The sequence below is a fragment of the Bubalus bubalis genome, chromosome 20 (assembly GCF_019923935.1).
Source record: "Bubalus bubalis isolate 160015118507 breed Murrah chromosome 20, NDDB_SH_1, whole genome shotgun sequence".
NCBI lineage: Eukaryota > Metazoa > Chordata > Mammalia > Artiodactyla > Bovidae > Bubalus > Bubalus bubalis.
In genome coordinates, this window is record NC_059176.1 from 26,792,221 (window position 1) to 26,813,848 (window position 21,628).

Consider the following 21,628-nt stretch of genomic DNA (forward strand, 5'->3'; position numbering starts at 1 on the left):
CCATCTTTCAAGTCCAGTTTAAAGGCTAACCTCTTCTTCTCTCCATTTACCATTAATCACTTGCCTGTCATCACACAGTACTTTGCTTAGACATCTTTCAACATGAATAATATCATTCTTTATTATTTTGTGAGCATGTGGGTCACTCTCATTAGATTACGAACTCCTAGAAGAGAAGGTTCATTTTTTTTCTTCTTTGCCTCCCCCATAGAGCCTAACACAGAGTCTTGTAATAAGTATTCAAATAGGATGAATCAGATCAGATCAGATCAGATCAGTCGCTCAGTCGTGTCCGACTCTTTGCGACCCCATGAATCGCAGCACGCCACGCCTCCCTGTCCATCACCAACTCCTGGAGTTCACTCAGACTCACATCCATCGAGTCAGTGATGCCATCCAGCCATCTCATCCTCTGTCGTCCCCTTCTCCTCTTGTCCCTAATCCCTCCCAGCATCAGAGTCTTTTCCAGTGAGTCAACTCTTCGCATGAGGTGGCCAAAGTACTAGCAGAGTAAAATGGAAAATGAAATATAACTCACTCCTCATCTCTAAAAAATTGTTATCCTAAGTGTCCATCAACAGAAGAATGGATAAAGAAATGTGGTACATATATACAATGGAATATTACACAGACATAAAGAGGAATAAAAGTGGGTCATTTGTAGAGATGTGGAATGGACCTAGAGTCGGTCATACAGAGTGAAGTAAGTCAGAAAGAGAAAAACAAATATTGTATATTAATGCATGCATGTAGAATCTAAAAAAATGTTACAAATGAACCTAGTGCCAGGGCAGGAAAAGAGATGCAGACTTAGAAAACAGATTTGTGGCCACAGCGAGGTTAAGGGAGAGTGGGATGAACTGGAAGATCAGGTTTGACATAAATATATTACCATATGTAAAACAGACAGCCTGTGGGAACTTGTGGTTGGACAGCACAGGAAGCACAGCTCCACGCTCTGTGATGGTGTAGACGTGTGGGATGGGGGTTGGGGGCGGGAGAGAGGCCCAAGAGGGAGGAGACATATGTATACGTATAACTGATTCACTTTGTTGTATAGCAGGAACAAACATAACATTGTAAGGCAATTATATTCCAATAAATAAATAAAACCTCCTGTAAGATTTTATCTATAAAGCCAAAGTCCTGGGAAGGGGCAATATCAACTATATTCATTGTTTTATTATATAACCATTCATTTCAGAAACAGTCTTCGAGTGCTCTAGAGGAAATAACCACATACTAATAGTTTCCATAATCAATTTTCATAGACCTTGTTATCCTTGTTTTAAGGATTCCAATAACTCTAAGTTGCCGTAACTTCACCAAACCACCTGTGTTACTTAAGAAAGGCTCCAAATTTCCTCTACTCTGTCATATGATACAAGTTAAGAGTTTTCACATCTTAGAAACCCCAAAAGTATTTCAAAACAAATGCTACATATTGACAGCCTCTTCCTTCTGATTATCATTTTGGAAATACAGTCTTAAACACTCCAAAAAAGGAAATTTACCTTTAACACTTGATCAATATCATCAATAGGAATCCTAACCTGTCTTTACTAGTTTCTATGTGAACTTAAGCCTCCCAAAACAGCCTGGGATTACGATAACATGAGACTAGTTGGATTCTCAGGCCTAACTGCATCATTTTTTCCAAAAGAAAACTGAGGCCAAAGAGATTTCACTTTTTCAGTGTCACAAAGATTTGAACTCAGTAGAGTCCAACTTCATTGATCAACACCTTGCCTCTAACAAGGCAGTCTGATGATACATTAAGATGACTGGGATAATTAGCTTCCACTGCATTTATACATTTTGTTGGCTCCACTGGCCTTTTTTACAAGGACAGTGCCTTTGTTATAAGCTGTTGCTGCTGCTGCTGCTGCTAAGTCGTTTCAGTTGTGTCTGACTCTGCAACCCCATTAACGGCAGCCCACCAGGCTCCCCCGTCCCTGGGATTCTCCAGGCAAGAACACTGGAGTAGGTTGCCATTTCCTTCTCCAATGCAGGAAAGTGAAAAGTGAAAGTGAAGTCACTCAGTCGTGTCCGACTTAGCAACCCCATGGACTGCAGCCTACCAGGCTCCTCCGTTCATGGGGTTTTCCAGGCAAGAGTACTGGAGTGGGGTCCCATTGCCTATAAGCTGTTAGAACTCACCAACAAAAGAAGAGGGAACAAGAGTTCCCTCTCATCTTGGTAAAGGCATTATTTAAGTTTCCCAAGATGAGATGTTCGTACAGCAAAAAATGTGACTCACAACAAAGAGGTCTGATCTGATCACTCGGCAAATGTAAATTACAGAATAGCAAAGGCTGAATAACTTGTTATAGAGTTTTCTGCTATTTTAAGAGCTCAGTATCCAGTGGACATACAATGAAAAACACATTAGGTCAGATGTCACGTAAGAAAATATCACTGTACCTCTTTACAAAAAGTTCCTGAGTATCCCCAAAGTGAGGTTTACCTGCACTGGCATCTCGATTTTCCCTTCGTAACTCTCTAGCATATACTGCTCTTTACAGTTTTTTATGAGATTTTCGCATCTCTTTTCAAAATGGAAAATGACGGTAATTTTGCTTTTATGCTAAAATTCTTGTAAAAACCTGGATAGTATTCATCTATTTTAATAGAAGAAAGCCAGTATTTTAAAGTATTTATATAAAACCCAAACTGTGTACACAGTCTGTTTTCATCATCAGTGCTGATATTCAACACAGCCGTATTTCCCAAAGTGTAAAATTATATATGAAGAATGTGATTTAATTACAAAACAGTACTGAATACTTTTTTAAGTCTCTGCAGTGCTTTTGCAAGTTCTGACTATGAAATCATGAATTTCAGTTTCTTCCAACTTCTGCACACAGTAGCACTCACCGTTTGAGCACTCTTTCAACACCTAGTGATCTCAACAGACAATGGCGGAGACCACAGCAGCTATTTCCAAGTGACAGCATTTGGTTCTTTTAGTAAACTGTTTAGGTCGGTAAGTTGTGAAAATTAAATTATACTAGGCAATTTAGCCATATGTCTTCACTTCATATACCCATGGTTTTGAAGATGTGTTCAACTCTACCTGCGAATGACTAGCTCAGCTTTAGCAATCTTATTCATTCTAGTGCTGATAATAATACTGGGTTATTGATATACACATCTCAAATTTCTTATTTCTACTAAGTTTTTCATGATGGTCATAGCCATATCATGCCTTAAACCCCTCCCCTGCCATGGTCAGGCAAATAAGAAATTATGTAGGAAAATAAAAACAATTATTTAACTGAACTGACCAGTTGTTTCATTAGTTAAGTCAAAATGATCAAACAGTAGTCTTAGGTAGACAAAGCTTTAATCATGTTTCTCTTTAATAAGATCCTGCATCTAGGACAACTATCTGAAGAGCCCTAATTTGAATTATATGCAACATTAAATTGAGGAAGCAGAGAAAAACGGTAAGCCAGACCATGCCAATGACTTAAAATGACTTACTCTTAATTTTTCTGCAATGTATGCTATGCAGAAGATAGCATGCACCCAAGGAAACCTAGAAAACTATGCAACATGGTATCCCTAGCTGGCACACAATTCCATAATGTTGGCTACTATAGTAAGTTCATTAATGTGAACACACACTAGCTATGAAGATATTAAAAAAAAAAAACCTTCATTTTATTTGCCATTTATTGTTATCACTACACCTATGTACCAAACACAAGACCCAGCCTTTTATAACCAGCAGTATGCTTTCTACTACTGCTGCTGCTGCTGCTAAGTCGCTTCAGTCGTGTCCGACTCTGTGCGACCCCATAAACGGCAGCCCACCAGGCTCCCCCGTCCCTGGGATTCTCCAGGCAAAAACACTGGAGTGGGTTGCCATTTCCTTCTCCAATGCATGAAAGTGAAAAGTGAAAGTGAAGTCGCTCAGTCCTGTCCAACTCTTAGCGACCCCATGGACTGCAGCCTACCAGGCTCCTCCATCCATGGGATTTTCCAGGCAAGAGTACTGGAGTGGGGTGCCAATGGGTTCTAAAAAGGTAACTCAGTCTCTTCCAGTTCAAATGCTCTTTACAGAAGTTGGCATACTACAGTCTGCAGGTCAAATCCAGCCTGCCATCTATTTCTGTATAATCCATAAAAATCCATAAAGATAATAATACTTTTTAAAAGTATTTTTTTAAATTTTTTAAAGAATTTTTAAAAAATTTTAACAGTTACAAAAACCATAAAAAATATTTTATTACATGTTATAATTAGATCCCAGTGTCCACAAATTTGGGATCTAATAAAGGTTCACTCAAATATAGTCACACTCATTCAGTTATTAATTGTCCATAGCTGCTTTTTGTGATGTCATAGTTGTGTCACAGAAGCGAAGACTCTGTGGACCACAAAAGCTAAAGGATTTACTATCTGGTCCTTTACATAAAAAGTCTGTCAACTCTGTCCTAGAACTCTATAACTAGTTTCTGTTTTGGCTTTCCAACTTCCCATTTAGGCAATCTTTGACCAAGTTAAGAAGACAATGTGGCACGAGTCACAGTGAAAAAAGGAGGAAGAATAACCAGGGAGTACATGTGTGCTCTCACTCCTTACTGATGGAAATAAGTTATTTACAAAGCTTCTAAGAAAACCATATGTAAAAGGTTAATCAATTTTCGTTTCTTCCATGAAAGTAAAGTGAAAGTGAAGTCGTTCAGTCATGTCCAACTCTTTGTGACCCCATGGACTGTAGCCTACCAGTCCATGGAATTTTCCAGGCAAGAGTACTGGAGTGGGTTGCCATTTCTTCTCCAGGGTATCTTCCAGATCCAGGAATAGAACCCTGGTCTCCCACATTGCAGGAAGACGCTTTACCGTTTGAGCCACCAGGGAAGCCACTATTTCTTCCATATCCCCATGTTATTGAATTGCTAGCTAATCACATTCCTTAAATACTGCAGCCAACTATGAAACCCTAGAGAAGGTTAACCTACATGGATTCAACAGTGGCCAACTGAAAAGGCGGGGAACTGGGACACAAGTTTCCATACGGGGAAGGACTGGTTTTGCTTAAGTTTCTGTCATGAGAGTATAATAGTGCTTTTTTTTTAAAATAATCTTTTGATTTTGGAATGATTTTAGATGTACAAAATAGTTGCAAAGTTGATACAGAGAGTCCCCATATACTTTTCACACAACTTCCTCTAATTTTAGCTTTTAATAGCTTTTCAAAAGAATTCTTTTCATTGAATTTTAAATATTTCATCTTTGAATAGCCTAAAAACATTTTCTGAATTTGGACACAATGGTAACATTTGACTAAAAAGGGTAGATTTCTACACAAGAGCCATATATGTGCACATATGTTCATGTATAATGGAAAGAGGAAAAAGAAATACCAGTGGACAGCTGGGACATATGCTAGACTTAGAAATGGAGGAGAACGTGCCAAATTGGGATTCCAGAGGTTCACATTCCATTCCTGTGCTTGTTACTGACTTTGTATCATTAAACTTCTTTCTATATCAGTATGTTCAACACAGTACTGAATGGACCAAAACACATGATCTGTATGATCCTTAAACCGAAGATTCTACTGGCCCTCTTTTCTCCTATCCAGGCTCTGACATTCACTGACATATTATGGACCCAGAAAGCATGTGAAAAGCTGTGGTCAATCAGTATTCAAAGCCACATTAGTTTTACAGGTGGAGGTCATCACATGTTATATTAAGATACAGCTAAGACTTATGCACAGCATCTAGAAAGTTATTCCTGAAAATTAAAGCAGTACAATTTCAATCATATAAAGCAGTCAGAGGTGACTCCTTTCTTTGCTATGCCCATAAAATATTGTTATCTGCAGAGTGCTGAAACTGTATATTGTGCTTTGCAAGAGGTGATAGGGCTAACAAAAGCCATTAGAAAATTTCAGCCCTAAAGAACAGAGCACATAAACTTGAAAATCCTAAATAAGTGAGCACAGTGCCACGTAAGGCAATGCCACAGGATCCCATGACTAAAATATTACATTATCAAGTAATGGGAGACTTCTTAAATTAAGTTGAATGTGATACAAAACTTAAGTACATTCCCTAAAATTCTGTCAAGTGTAAAAATAAATAAAAAATATACAAAGTTCTAGATTAATATTTTGTCTACATTATATGTTTGGCATTTGACTAATTTAAAACTTGACTGTGTGCTTATTATCCTCTCTTATTTATAATGATTGCACATATGCAAATCCTGATAATCACCAGATAAATGTTTTTAAGAGAAAAAACTATATCATATATATTTTAACCTATAGCACAGGGCAAGACATACATTCACAGAAAGGGAAATTAAGTAAAAGAAGGAAAATAGAAATATTAGTAGAATGTGAAGAGGGAGAGCCTGTGACTTTTGAAGTTATTAATAAACAGCTTCAAAAACCCCACAGCCCCAGGAAAAGTTAATTGGAGACAATAATTGCTAAATTGTTTCTAAGGAATTTTGGGTCTCGGGTCAGAGGATAAGTCATCACCCAGATCAGAATCACTGACAAAAAGAAAATTCAAATGAGAAAACTGAGGTCTAGATAGGGTTTTATTAACCTAGGTCACATGGTATATTTAATTGTGTCAAAAGCTCTCATCTTCCTTCTTCCCCCTTTTTCTCCAAAATTTATTTTTCAAGAAATGGTAAATGCCTTCAAGGTCAGGTTCATGCCTCATACTTTCTTTATATGCCCCCAGAATATTCAGCAGATGACTCAGAGGACTTACTAAGAGAAGGTACTCAAATAGAGTAAATATTTGTGTCAAATAGACTTGAATCCATACACTCAAGACACTTAGGGTTTCTTTACATGATTTTTTGTTTTAACTTTCAATTCCTCAGCCTGCACATTACATGAGAGAAACATGTTGGCAGGGGAAGGCCATTTCATGGTATGACTGATCCCAGAGTTGGAGACAGTACAGGGCAGAGACGGGATACCACTCCTCCTAGTTCTTCCTACCCCATACGCTGTTTAATTTCCCCTTAGTTTCACACTATTTCCATCATTTTCTCTACGTTGTTCTTCTGTCATGCCTTGTGTTTTTGCTCTCCCTTTTTTCCTTCTTCCTAGCCTAGGACATAGCCCCACCTCTAGCTCCCATCAGCACTGTTTAGCTCTGTTAATAGCAATGCCAATACACAATCCAATTCTATACAATTTAATTGGAAAACATGGCTGAATACTTACTTTCCTGGGTACTGCACATGGGGACATAAACATACATAAGATGACCCAGACTGTTCCCTTAAATAGCTCATAGTGTAAATATAGGGAGAGAAGTATATAATGAATTATGAATTCATACTAAAGCAACAGAAAGTATATTGGTAACCTATAAAGGAAATGACCAACATTCTGGGAAGGAGAGAATATTTATTAAGCAAGTAAATCTAACCTGGCTTTTGGAAGGTGAATGAGAATTCAGCAAAACCAAAAGAAGGAAAGGACAATCCAGTCAGATGATGACATGTACAAAGGCATAAATGTCTGGTATGGGGCAGTCAGTGTTGATAGAGAAAAAGGAGATGACTATTCAGAGAGGAACAGACGGATAAATCCTGATGTAGGATACAAAAGAGTACACAGGCACTCTTTTGTCCACATTCCCTGAAGTCTCCACAAAAATTCCCATAAGAGATATCGTTTTTGTTCACCCCTCTTATACCTTTGCCAGCACCATGAAAAGAGCTTCTCCTACAAGTATCTGCTGCTGCTTGGCAGGAGGCAGACCTGAACTGAACCCTAAGCAGGAAATAAAGTTCAGCCAGAGCTACGGCAAAAAGTAGAACCACACAGCTAAGCCCAGCCTAGATCTGCCAACCCCCAGACTATGTGAAGACATGAGAAGAATAAAGGCTTTATGTCATACTACTGAGATGCTATGATTGCTTGTTACCCTGGCAGTGTAGCTAACTTTGTGTTGTTGTGATTGTTTAGTTGCTAAGTCATGTTCAACTCTTTGGTGACCCCATGGACTACAGTCCTCCAGGCTCCTCTGTCCATGGGATTTCCCAGGCAAGAATACTGGAGTGGGTTGCTATTTCCTTCTCTAGGGGATCTTGCTAACCCAGGAATTGAACTACTGTCTCCTGCATTGACAGGAGGATTCTTTATCACTGAGCCACCGGGTAAGCCCATAGCTAACTAGCACACCAGAATTTTCACATGTTCACAGTCACATACCCATAAATACACTTTCTTTGAGTTGATGTTTGGAGTTGAGTCTAATTCAAGATACTCAATAGTGCCATATGGACTGAAAAGAATGACGAACAAACACTGCAACAGCAGCATGTGGCAAGAACCCAGCAGTGCTTTATATATTCTTCATGCCAAACACACACTGCAGTCTCCTCATTCATAGACAGTAAAGCTTTTCCTGATAGCATGTGAAACTTTACAGAATTAAAGTCTCAGAGAATTACTCTACCATTATTAAGCCCACATTTGTTAGAAAGCCCTTCCTGTCCTGTATCAGACATGGAGATCCTATTGGTATGTGCTGATATTAAAAAATGCTCATCCCACCATAATGCAAAACTAAAGAAAACAAAGGCTAGTATGTAAATTAGGGCAGAAATAAAAAAAAAACAACAACAAACAAACAAAGGAGACTATAGCAAAAATCAACAAAACTAGAAGCTAGTTCTTTGAGAAGATAAATAAAATAGACAAACCATTAGCCAGACTCATCAAGAAAAAAAGGGAGAAGAATCAAATCAACAAAATTAGAAATGAAAAGGGAGAAATCACAACAGATAACACAGAAATACAAAGGATCATAAAAGACTACTATCAGCAACTATACGCCAATAAAATGGACAACTTGGAAGAAATGGATGAATTCTTAGAAAAATATGACCTTCCAAAACAGAACCAGGATGAAATAGAAAATCTTAACAGACCTATCACAAGCACAGAAATTAAAACTGTAATCAAAAATCTTCCAACAAACAAAAGTCCAGGACCAGACGGCTTCATAGGTGAATTCTACCAAAAATTTAGAGAAGAGCTAATACCTAATACCTACTCAAACTGTTCCAGAAAATTGCAGAGGAAGGTAAACCGCCAAACTCATTCTATGAGGCCACCATCACCCAAATACCAAAACCTGACACAGGTGCTTCAAAAAAAGAAAACTACAGGCCAGTATCACTGATGAACATAGATGCAAAAATCCTTAACAAAATTGTAGCAAACAGAATCCAACAACATATTTAAAAGATCATACATCATGATCAAGTGGGCTTTATCCCAGGGATGCAAGGATTCTTCAATATTCTCAAGTCAATCAATGTGATACACCACATGAACAAATTGAAAGATAAAAACCACTGATTATCTCAATAGATGCAGAGAAAGCCTTTGACAAAATTCAACACCCATTTATGATAAAAACCCTCCAGAAAGCAGGCATAGAAGGAACATACCTCAACATAATAAAAGCCATATATGATAAACCCACAGCAAACATTATCCTCAATGGTGAAAAATTGAAAGCATTTCCCCTAAAGTCAGGAACAAGACAAGGGTGCCCAATCTCACCACTACTATTCAACATAGTTTTGGAAGTTTTAGCCACAGCAAAAGAAAAAAAAAGGAAATAAAAGGAATCCAGATTGGAAAAAACTCTCACTGTTTGCAGATGACACGATCCTCCACATAGAAACCCTAAAGACACTAACAGAAAATTACTAGAGCTAATCAACAAATATAGTAAAGTTGCAGGACATAAAATTAATACACAGAAATCCCTCACATTCCCATACACTAACAAAGAGAAAACAAAAAGAAATTAAGGAAACAATTCCATTCGCCATTGAAACAAAAAGAATAAAATACTTAGGAATAAATCTACCTAAAGAAACAAAAGACCTATATATAGAAAACTATAAAACACTGGTGAAAGAAATCAAAGAGGACACAAATAGATGGAAAATATACCATGTTCATGGATTGGAAGAATCAATACAGTGAAAATGAGTATACTACCCAAAGCAATCTATAGATTCAATGTAATCCCTATCAAGCTACCAATGGTATTTTTCCCAGAAGTAGAACAAATAATTTCACAATTTGTATGGAAATACAAAAAACCTCGAATAGCCAAAGCAATCTTGAGAAAGAAGAATGGAACTGGAGGAATCAACCTACCTGACTTCAGATTATACTACAAAGCTACAGTCATCAAGACAGTATGGTGCTGGCACAAAGACAGAAATAGAGATCAATGGAACAAAACAGAAAGCCCAGAGATAATTCCATGCACCTATGGACACCTTATCTTTGACAAAGGAGGCAAGACTATACAATGGAGAAAAGACAATCTAACAGGTGGTGCTGGGAACCCTCTTACACTCTTGGTGGGAATGCAAACTAGTACAGCCACTATGGAGAACAGTGTGGAGATTCCTTGAAAAACTGGAAGTAGAACTGCCATATGACCCAGCAATCCCACTGCTGGGCATACGCACCGAGGAAACCAGAATTGAAAGAGAAACGTGTACCCCAATGTTCATCACAGCACTGTTTACAATAGCTAGGACATGGAAGCAACCTAGATGTCCATCATCAGATGAATGGATAAGAAAGCTGTGGTACATATACCCAATGGAATATTACTCAGCTATTAAAAAGAATACATTTTAATCAGTTCTAATGAGGTGGATGAAACTGGAGCTTATTATACAGAGTGAAGTAAGTCAGAAAGAAAAACACCAATATAGTATATTAATGCATATATATAGAATTTAGAAAGATGGTAACAATAACCCTATATGCGAGACAGCAAAAGAGACACAGATGTAAAGAACAGACTTTTGGACTCTGTGGGAGAAGGCAAGGGTGGGATGATTTGAGAGAATATCATTGAATCATGTATATTACCATATGTGAAATAGATCACCAGTCCAGGTTCGATGCATGAGACAGGGTGCTCAGGGCCAGTGCACTGGGATGATCCTGAGGGGAGGGATGGGATGGGGAAGGAGGTGGGCGGGGGGTTCAGGATGGGGGACACATGTTCACCCATGGCTGATTTATGTCAATGTATGGCAAAACCCACTACATATTGTAAAGTAATTAGCCTCCAAATAAAATAAATTAATTAATTTTTAAAAAAAGAACCCACTAAAACGCAGCATGCACAAAGATGTTCATTGTAGCACTGTTTGCCAAATTGTAAACAACAAAAGAAAAACAGTGAAATGAATTATATAACAGATACTAGGGAAACCTCATTCATTTTTTCACTTTTCATTCATTCATTCACTTACTACTGTGTCTCAAAAAGATTTAAAGTGGTTCACAATTATGTAAAGTTTAAAAATAAAATAAAATTAAAACAAAAAAAAAACAAACAAAAAAAAAAGTGGTTCATATAATGATTTATTTATACAACCATGAAAAATTATGTTAAAAAACATGTGCACAATGAGAAATTCTCATGAATATTAAGTGGAAAGGGTGGGATACAAGATATTGTGTGTGCAAATAAGATTAAAAGCTAACCTTTGTTTAACATGTACAGAAGAAAGGAAAGTCCATCAAAATATTATCAATGGTATTTGGGTGGTAACATTATAGGTGAATTTTTTCTATCTTTTTACTTTTATAAGTTTCATAAACTGAGCTTATAATTTTATAATAAAACTTGTATGTATGAAAAATATTAAAAGGATAAAGATAATTTTAACACCAAAAAAAAAAAAAATGAACTTCTTTCAGAAGTAATAACTTTGTCAGAAAGATATAAGGGGATTATAGCATATAATTAAAGATCCTTCCTAAAAGCATATCTAAGAAAAGGCAGTTGTGCTTAGTGGCTCAGTTGTGTCCAAATCTTTGACACCCTATGACTTGCCAGGTTTCCTCCGTCCATGGGATTCTCCAGAAAAGATTGCTGGAGTAGGTTGCCATGCCCTCCTCCAGGGGATCTTTCCAACCCAGGGATCTTCCCAACCCAGGTACTGAACCCAGGTCTCCTGCATTGTAGATGTGTTCTTTTTGTCTGAGCCACCAGGGAAGCCCAAGAATACTGGAGTGGGTAGTCAATCCCTTCTCCAGGGGATCTTCTTGACTCAGGAATCGAACCTGGGTCTCCAGCATTGCAGATGGACTCTTTACCAGCTGAGTAGCTGAGCTACCAGGGAAGCCCAGAAAGGCAATTTTATCATAGCATATTTCCATATACTAGTAAAACTTGTCACCTGCTACCAAAATAAACAGCAATGAGCATTGTCAGCTTGGATTTTGGAAGGTTCTGTTTCCATGTGGTGCCACCACTGACTTTCAGATCAGATCAGATCAGATCAGTCGCTCAGTCGTGTCCAACTCCTTGCGACCCCATGAATCGCAGCACACCAGGCCTCCCTGTCCATCACCAACCCCGGGAGTTCACTGAGACTCACGCACATCGAGTCAGTGATACCATCCAGCTATCTCATCCTCTGTCGTCCCCTTCTCCTCCTGCCCCCAATCCCTCCCAGCATCAGAGTCTTTTCCAATGAGTCAACTCTTCACATGAGGTGGCCAAAGTACTGGAGTTTCAGCTTTAGCATCATTCCTTCCAAAGAAATCCCAGGGCTGATCTCCTTCAGAATGCACTGGTTGGATCTCCTTGCAGTCCAAGGGACTCTCAAGAGTCTTCTCCAACACCACAGCTCAAAAGCATTAATTCTTCGGCGCTCAGCCTTCTTCACAGTCCAACTCTCACATCCATACATGACCACAGGAAAAACCATAGCCTTGACTAGACGAACCTTTATTGGCAAAGTAATGTCTCTGCTTTTGACTATGTTATCTAGGTTGGTCATAACTTTCCTTCCGAGGAGTAAGCGTCTTTTAATTTCATGGCTGCAGTCACCATCTATAGTGATTTTGGAGCCCAGAAAAATAAAGTCTGACACTGTTTCCACTGTTTCCGCATGTATTTCCCATGAAGTGGGGGGTCCGGATGCCATGATCTTCGTTTTCTGAATGTTGAGCTTTAAGCCAACTTTTTCACTCTCCACTTTCACTTTCATCAAGAGGCTTTTGAGTTCCTCTTCACTTGGGATGAGGCAAATAAAACAAGAGTCTAAACTAGACAGTCAGGCTCTCAGTCTACTGAGGGTAATGGAGTTAAGAACAGGAACCAAGTTTCCATCTTCCCTCCCATTCTCCTAGGGCTATCCTGTGTTTAGTTAATCAGTCGCTTCTGACTTTTTGTGACCCCATGGACTCTAGTCTGCCAGGCTACTCTGTCCATGGGGATTCTCCAGGCAAGAATACTGGAGTGGGTTGCTGTGCCCTCCTGCAGGGGATATTCCCAACCCAGGGTTTGAACCCAGGTCTCCCACAGAGCAGGTGGATTCTTTACCATCTGAGTCACCAGGGAAACCCAAGAATACTGGAGTGGGTGGACTCCAGGGCATCTTCCTGACCAAGGAATCGAACGGAGGTCTCCTGCATTGCAGGTGAATTCTTTACCAGCTGAGCTACCAGGGAAGAGTGATAGGAAGCTCTGTTTCAGAACCAAAGGAGTCACCATTAGGCATTTAGCTGTTTGAAAATAAAGACTACCACAGGTTGATATACATGCCATGTACTGCTTCTAAGAATTTTCATTTTACATGACTTTTTAATAACAAGGAATATGACACTTGCCCCCAAACATGAATGTCACCTGGGAGAGGTAACAGTGTCAGCACACAGCAAAATGCCAGAAGAGAAATCAAGACCTTTGAGCTGCTTAAACCAAGAAGGCCTATCACTCAGCCTGTCTTGGAATCTCTACCTTCTATGGAACTAGAACCATTTTATAAAATACTATTCATATCTCAGAGACAATCATTATAGTAGTAATTCAGTGTTATTCTGAAGAATGTCCTATATTCATTTACCCTACATGAATAACAAATGAATCCACTAGACATCATTGCTTAAGTAACAGTATGGTCTTTGGCTAAGAATAGATTCTATGTTGCTTAAATAAAGACCTGAAAGTTTCTCCTCTCAGAAACATCTACATTAAGTCACATAGATACTTGAAATAGTGTAAGGAAATTCCATGAAAATATTCAAGTTCTTCCTTAATATGTCCAGTCGATTTCAATCACGAGTTGTCTTGCATAGTTTTCAACTGTTCCCTTCCATAAGCTAAATATGTCTTGTATTTTACATACTGTAAGATTGCGGCCTGTTACACATATAGGAAAATTGTTGTTAAAAGCTGCAATGTTTACAGTGAAATAAAACTTATGCTTACAGTGGTAAATATTCCTGGATTAACAGAGTTGCAGCAGACACAGATATACTCCAAAAACTGACTGAAGTCTGTGGTATTAGAAAGACAGAAAATTTATCTAGTTTTAGCAAATGTCAAATCAGCAGCCATTGCTTTGAAGATTAATAAAAGATATAATGGCTTCTAGATAGCCTCTAAACAGAGACTACTATGAATGGAGAAGTGATTTACCAACAGTCACCACAATGAGATTTCTTTAAAGGTTACAATCATCAGTTATTTAGCTGAAACACTGCTGAGAATGCCTGGTCATTTCTTGAATAATGCATAATGTTCATTGTAGATTTGATCTGTATTATAACAATAGAGATATTTCTAAAATAATGGAAAAAAACTATCTGTTACCTTCCAATTGCTTAACATATCATTTCCATGAAGTAATTGACTCAGGACATATTACACAATGCCACCTGAGTGTGCTTTCTGCAAGCATAACTTGCAATAATCTGTACACAATGGGCATCACAAAACAAACTCATCAACCTTTATAGACTTTTAAGAAAAGATATGATGAACACAGGGCAGAATAAAGAACCTTTCTGAAGCAGTAAATTAAAATAATTAAATTTCTATATAGTTGTTTGGGACAAATTTAAATTTAAGCTTTGAAATTTAATTATTAACATGAACAACTCGTCACATTAAAAAGATGCTGCCTACATCATGTAAGCACTTTTCATATAAATTTCCAAATGCCTTTAGGTTTATTCAAGAGACTGCTTGGAGAAGCACGAAGTATAATGTCTACTGTTTTATTGTTGGATTATGAACTGCACTTCACATGATGCTGCAGGCTATTTATATAAGCTTGTTTATCCATATGAACTTCTTCAAGGGCACAACATAGAAGACCTTAGCAAATTAAAATGAATTTCTTTTGATGTTGTTGTTTCATGAATGTTTGATCAGAATGAGTAGCAGGTTTGCATTAAAGAACTAGAGGAAAGCAATAAAATATACATATATTGTACAGCAGAACCAGCTTACTGAAAGCGCCCATTGCATTCCTAGCAACCTTTGAGAGCCAGAGTAAACAGTATCAAGTCCCCTACTTTCGTACAGTATAGACTTCAGTTCTAGACTATCATCAGATTTCTAATAGAGGGAATATACATGTGCCAACTGGATGATCTGTGATAATCTGGATAAAATTTTTTAAATAATAAAGTCTGGTATATAAATTCCAATCTTCCCACTTTTCTCACTGACATCACCATGTTCCTCTATAGACTGAACTTATCCTATGAGCAGAGACAGTATTTTATCTTATTTTAATCCATCTTCATCATTAGTATTTACATAGTTAAGTTGACTGGAGGTCACAAAAGAAAAATGAATTATTAGCCATAGTCCAAAGCTAAGAGCATTTTCACCTGGATGATGAGATAGAAATCAAATGATGATGATGATAGAAATCAAATATTATTGCTAGAAATAATATCTGAAAGAGCCCTAGACAGAAAAGCAAAACAATGGGATTCTAATTTTAGATCTTCTAATATTTAACTGTAGGAGAAGGCAATGGCACCCCACTCCAGTACTGTTGCCTGGAAAATCCCATGGATGGAGGAGCCTGGTAGGCTGCAGTCCATGGGGTCGCTAAGAGTCGGACACGACTGAGCGACTTCACTTTCCCTTTTCACTTTCATGCATTGGAGAAGGAAATGGCAACCCACTCCAGTGTTCTTGCCTGGAGAATCCCATGGACAGAGAAGCCTGGTAGGCTGCAGTCCATGGGGTCGCACAGAGTCGGACACGACTGAAGCGACTTAGTAGCAGCAATACTTAACTGTAAGCCCTTTCTACATCATTTCCCTCACCTGTAAAATGAGGGCTTAGTTCTATATTATCTATAAGTATGCATCTCTAAAAGGCCATGATTCCAAAAGCAAGCAGAATTATCACATTGTAGAAGAATGAACAGGGCTTCCCTGGTGGCTCAGTGGTAAAGAAACCACCTACCAGTTCAGGAGACGTGGGTGTGATCTCTGGGTCAAGAAGATCCCCTGGAAAAGGAAATGGCAACCCAATCCAGTATTCTTGCCTGGGAAATCCCATGGACAGAGGAGCCTGGTGGACTATGGTCCAGGGTGTCACAAGAGAGTCAGACATGATTTAGCGACTAAACAAGAGCAAGAAGAGTAGACAGACCATGGAACCATTAGACTTTTCTACTTTGGCAGTAACCACTACCAAGGAAGCCTATAAACTACCAACTCTCTTAAAGAAAAGATGGAAGTAAAAGATAATTATGTTAAACAAGTTAATATAAGTTCCTCAGTCAATGTATTTCAAATTGAATAAAAAGATTAAGAATATATTTTATATTCTTTTGTGATTTCTAACCTGCTACATGTATCCATTCATCTTACATGATTTGGAATAAACACAAAGACAACCTACTAAATAAACTCTTAAGTATTTACTAGGATTATACTCACATCCTCAGCTTTGGAAAATTCCCATTTTAGTATCTGGAACATGGACTGGTATATTACCAAGTTCACATCAACATTCTTAAGGGTAGAAGGGCTGTGTAAGGAAAGCATGAATGTGCCTTGGTCTATTTGTCATGTGCTTCCTCATATTGACACCCTGCCCTTGAGAACTATCTGTGTTGTATGTTCTTCTCAACCTTCAAATGTCATTCTTATACTTAGAGCAGGAGTCTGTGAACTATGGCTTGTGGGCCAAACTTGGTGGCAGCTGCCTGCTTTGCAAGTATGGTTTTATTAGAACACAGCCATATCTTGTTATTTATATTTGTCTATGATTGATTTCATTATGCAATGGCAGAGTTGAGTATTCCCCTCAAACTAAAATATTTACTATATATGGCCTTTACAGAAAATGTATGCCAACCTCTGCCCTAGAGAAAAATAACCTGTTACAATTTGCATTCAAATTTTCCTTCTCTAATAAGCATAAGAAACAGAATCCCTAAGTAACGATAACAAAGATGCAAACAGATTCACACAGGTACCTACATACATATGATTACACCTCTTAGCATAGAATTATCAAGTCACTGCTGTTGAACTTTCATTTTATTTGAATCCTATAAGAAGTTATAGCTTCCCCCAGTATCCTTCCCTACAACAGCCAAGAATACAGGGACTTCACAGGTACTCATCAAGGTATAATCACATAGCTAAGAATCTAATTCCTCCCCCAGAGAAGGCTGCCTGCAATTCCATCCCATGTCCAGTTATTCCATGCTCACCAAGGGCCTAGATACAAAGTTAAAGCAGAAAAACCAACAGATCCCATTCCATGCCTTGAGTGATACATTGTTAAAGAAAATCAGTGGCCAACACCACATGTACATCAATAAACACATGCATGCATATTCATATACTTAAAATCTCATTAGTTATTAGATGTTTCAAGAGCATGCAAGAAAATAACCCTCTTGAGTATCAGGGTAAAAAAGACCTAAAGTTTTAATAAATTTTAAGGGTAAGTACATTCAGATTGGGAGCATAAATACATGTTTATATTTATAAATTGTAGGCATTATATATAAAGAGTTGAAACAATACATAGATTGATCACTTTGTTAGTCAATAAAACCATTATTCAAAATGCCTGCTACAACTGTACTCTGCTCCTTGCCTCTCTTTGGTAACTAAAATCAGAAAATGTTAGTCCTAACCTTTACCAAGTATTCTCTTAACCACCCACCACTTAATAATAATTTGCATGTATTAGCATAACATAAGTTAAACCCAAGAAACATTTTAATGTAAGTCATTCCATTCTCATTTCCCTGAAACCTTATCTAAAGCGATAGAATATTTAGGCTGACAGACTTTTTGAAAATAAAATAGAAATAGAAGAGGTTTATTTCACCTTCACATGGTGTCTTTCTCATGCAGAGTTCAGATTTCCACAATTGTATCCCTTTAAAGGATTTGATATGCAGGAAAAGAAGAGAGGATGATGGTAAACGTTTCATCTCAGAGACACCAACAGACCACATTCCAGGATCAACAGAGGCTGAAACCTTACCTTTTACTGATGTGTTAGGTGGAGGGCCTTCCATTCGCAAGTTCCATGGAGGGTCCCCCTGGTTAGCAAAGTCCCTCATTTTCAGGTAGCTGATTGTAAGTCGAATGATGGAGGCCTTGTCAAGCTGACTAGTGATGGCTGCAGGAAGAGGCAACAACTTGGCCAATTCATAGAACTCAAAGTTTTCTTTTCCCCGGCGGGACCGGGCAGCATCCCGGGACTTCTCCTTTCTCAATGCTTGTAAACTGGAATCAAAGAAGTGAAAAAGTGCTGTTTAGAACGTGTGATTCTGTCAATCAGACGAACACTGCTTTTCTTTTTACTTCATCTGCGCCCGCCCCTCCCCGCAACCAGCAAAATCTACCAAAATTTTCTTCAAAATTTCAGGGCCACGGTAAAAGGAGTTCCAGACAAAGACTACTAAAACCATAAATTCTACCTCTGGGCTTATATGCCATAAACTCATGTGCAATGAGTAAAAACAGTTTGCTTGTTAAGTTTTTCCCTCCAATTACCCATGTACTGAGATATAGTCATTGTTTTTGAGACATAAGATTTACAGGTGATGCTTGCTATTATCAGCTATGAGCAATTTAAAAGATGGTGATTATAATTACATATCTGCATGTGTGAGTGTATGCTCAGTTGTGTCCAACTCTTTGTGACCCTATGGACTGCAGCCTGCCAGGCTCCTCTGTCCATGGGATTCTCCAGGCAAGAATACTGGAGTAGGTTGTCATTTGCTCCTCCATGGGATCTTCCTTATCCAGGGATAGAACCACATCTCCTATGTCTCCTGAACTGGCAGGCAAATTCTTTACCACTGAGCCCCCTGGGAAGCCCATTTATAGATCTATTTTTAAGCTAATGGCTTTGTTCATTCAACTATTAGCACTCTGGGATCTTAAACCCTCAAAAGTGTAGTTGCTTAGTCATGTCCAACTCTTTGTGACCCCATAGACTGTAGCCCTGCCAGACTCTTTTGTCCATGGGATTCTCCAGGCAAGAATACTAGAGTGGGTTGCCATTCCCTTCTCCAGGGGATCTTCCCGACCTAGGAATTGAACCCAGGTCTCCCTCATTGCAGGCAGATTCTTTACCATCTGAGCCACCAGGGAAGACTAAACCCTCAAAAGGACACATTTTAAAAAATGTTTTCTATTACCATCTCGAGGAACAAAGGCTAAACAAAAACACAGTTCACAGAATTAACAAATAAAATGCTGATGTGCTTCCAGCCCTCAATAAAAATCATAACCTTCAGTCAGATAAAGAAAAACTCCCATTGAAAATGATGATTTCAATGGAACTTTATAAATGCACTGGTAATTGGTTGATAAGAGAATACTTTAATTCTTTATTAAGGAGCATACATTCATAGATGGATAGATTCTCTAAGATATTAGAGAATAAAATATATCACCCAGAAAAGTCAAACTTTAAAATAATATAAATTTAATGTTGAAAGATAAAGCCCCGTATGGGTTATTAAAATTTATAAACATTATAGACATATTACTTCACAGAAGAGGCAACAGGTGGGATCCAGCATTTTCCTTTAACTATTTATGCACATTTCTGTTTGAAGTTTGCTCGCATTGCTGAGGGCAGAATCTGGCACAATTGAAGTTATATGTGAGCATCTGACAGGAGAAATCCACCTACTCTGAATTGTTCTGTTTTGTGTCTGATGACAAATAAAATTCAAAATCAGACTGTGATGATAAATAATTGGGCATTTAGAGTATCAAGGTATTATTAACATCATATATAAGTATCCATTTTATTGGGCTTTGAAAGCATTTAAACTCTTTGAATCTAGCATCCTGGTTTCCCCCAATATAAAGTATCAAGAAAGAGGAGCAAGACCAGAGGAACAGGTCAAAATGAGTCGAGTAGTATGGCTTCAACCTCTTAATATGAGCAATAACATTCCATATTACCTTAGACCATATCTGATATTGTTCATAGTGGAAAACTGTTTTCACTGCAGACACTTCAGGTGTTTTACCGAGTATCTATGTAATTTAAGTAACTCCATGATGTTTGGGTCAAATACTTGCTAGGCTAATAGCCCAACAGGTTTCATGTTCGCTCCATTAATAAAATATTCGCCCTTAGCCAGTTAATGTATTTCTCAGAACTAGACCAATTAACACTACCATTTTCAGAGTCAAAGCAGTCACAGGTGACAAATCTTTGTCCTGATATCTCTGGGGATAATCTTCAGTGGAAACATCACTAATTTATAAGGAAAAGCTATGTCATTTTGTTTCCCAAAATTTTAGCTGACCTCCATTCAATTATTCAAATGCTCAATGTGGCTGATTGATAACTAGGTACACGGAAGTAAGAGATGCCTTAAAGTCTAACCAAGTACAAGTAAAATCTGAATCTATGTCAACATCTTAGGATAAAACAATGATTCATAGCCCTCCTCTACCCCCATATAATAAAAGTAATCTATCTAACACCATTTAAGTCAGCTGCACCCAAAGAACGATGTCACTTGACGTGTTTTATCTGCCACTTGTAGAGTGCAGGGGTTCAAGTTCAGTGCTTTGCTCTTTTTGTGTTCTCATAATCGAATACTACTCCAGAAGGTGGGCTGAACTTATATATAATTTTTTTTTTTTTGGTCCTATAAGTGACTATGATGGAGCTCTGGAGCAAGGCTGCTAACTCAAGGGCTTGCAGGGTTAAGGCAGGGAATGTCAATGAGTAAAGAGGCCTGATGCTGACTGTGGAGAACTGGAGGATGACAGCCCGGGCAAAGGAAAGCGTATACAGTTTTTGCCTTGTGTGTGCTGCTTTGGGGGAAGGCTTGCATGTGCTGCCAGATTTCAGCTACTGCTGTTTCTAGTAAACAAAAAATCTGAATTTTTACATAGTATTTCCAAGTTTATATTACATTTTAAGCTTATGTTAACTAATTGGCATTTTTGAAAAGCATGCAAGCCAAATAAAACATGCCATTTGGTCAATAATGGAGCAGGGACTCATTTTGCAATTGGGTAATAATTCAGGAGGTCAATTCTGCCAGAAGTTTCACATGGATGTTATATGTAATTTTCCTTATATATGTCATTCAGTGGTCACAAATGGATTCATCTGATACCTAATCAATATTACTAACATTCATAATGGGAATTTCTCTATTCACCTGAAGTCAGTAGAGGATTAAGCAATATTCTGAAATTGATATTTACTGTATGGGCTTATCCATAACCTAAGGAAAAAAACTAATCCTAAGGCAGAAAAGCCAAAGATCACAGGGAGTAGCCCAGTGGGCTCCAAGGGTGAAGCAG

The 21,628-nt window shown here is 38.1% G+C and overlaps 1 protein-coding gene across 5 annotated transcripts in view; it reads right to left on the reverse strand.

Annotated features, from left to right (window-relative positions):
• NPAS3 (neuronal PAS domain protein 3) overlaps positions 1-21,628 on the reverse strand; it is a 964,678-nt gene that overhangs the window by 638,673 nt on the left and 304,377 nt on the right. For 4 of the 5 annotated variants that reach the window (XM_025271190.3, XM_025271193.3, XM_044933430.2 and 1 more), the window contains one exon: positions 18,321-18,565. In XM_025271190.3, the coding sequence (XP_025126975.1) occupies positions 18,321-18,565 (245 nt within the window). Of the gene's footprint in view, positions 1-18,161; positions 18,213-18,320; positions 18,566-21,628 lie in introns of all 5 variants that reach the window. The other variant, XM_044933428.2, reaches the window with a different exon arrangement.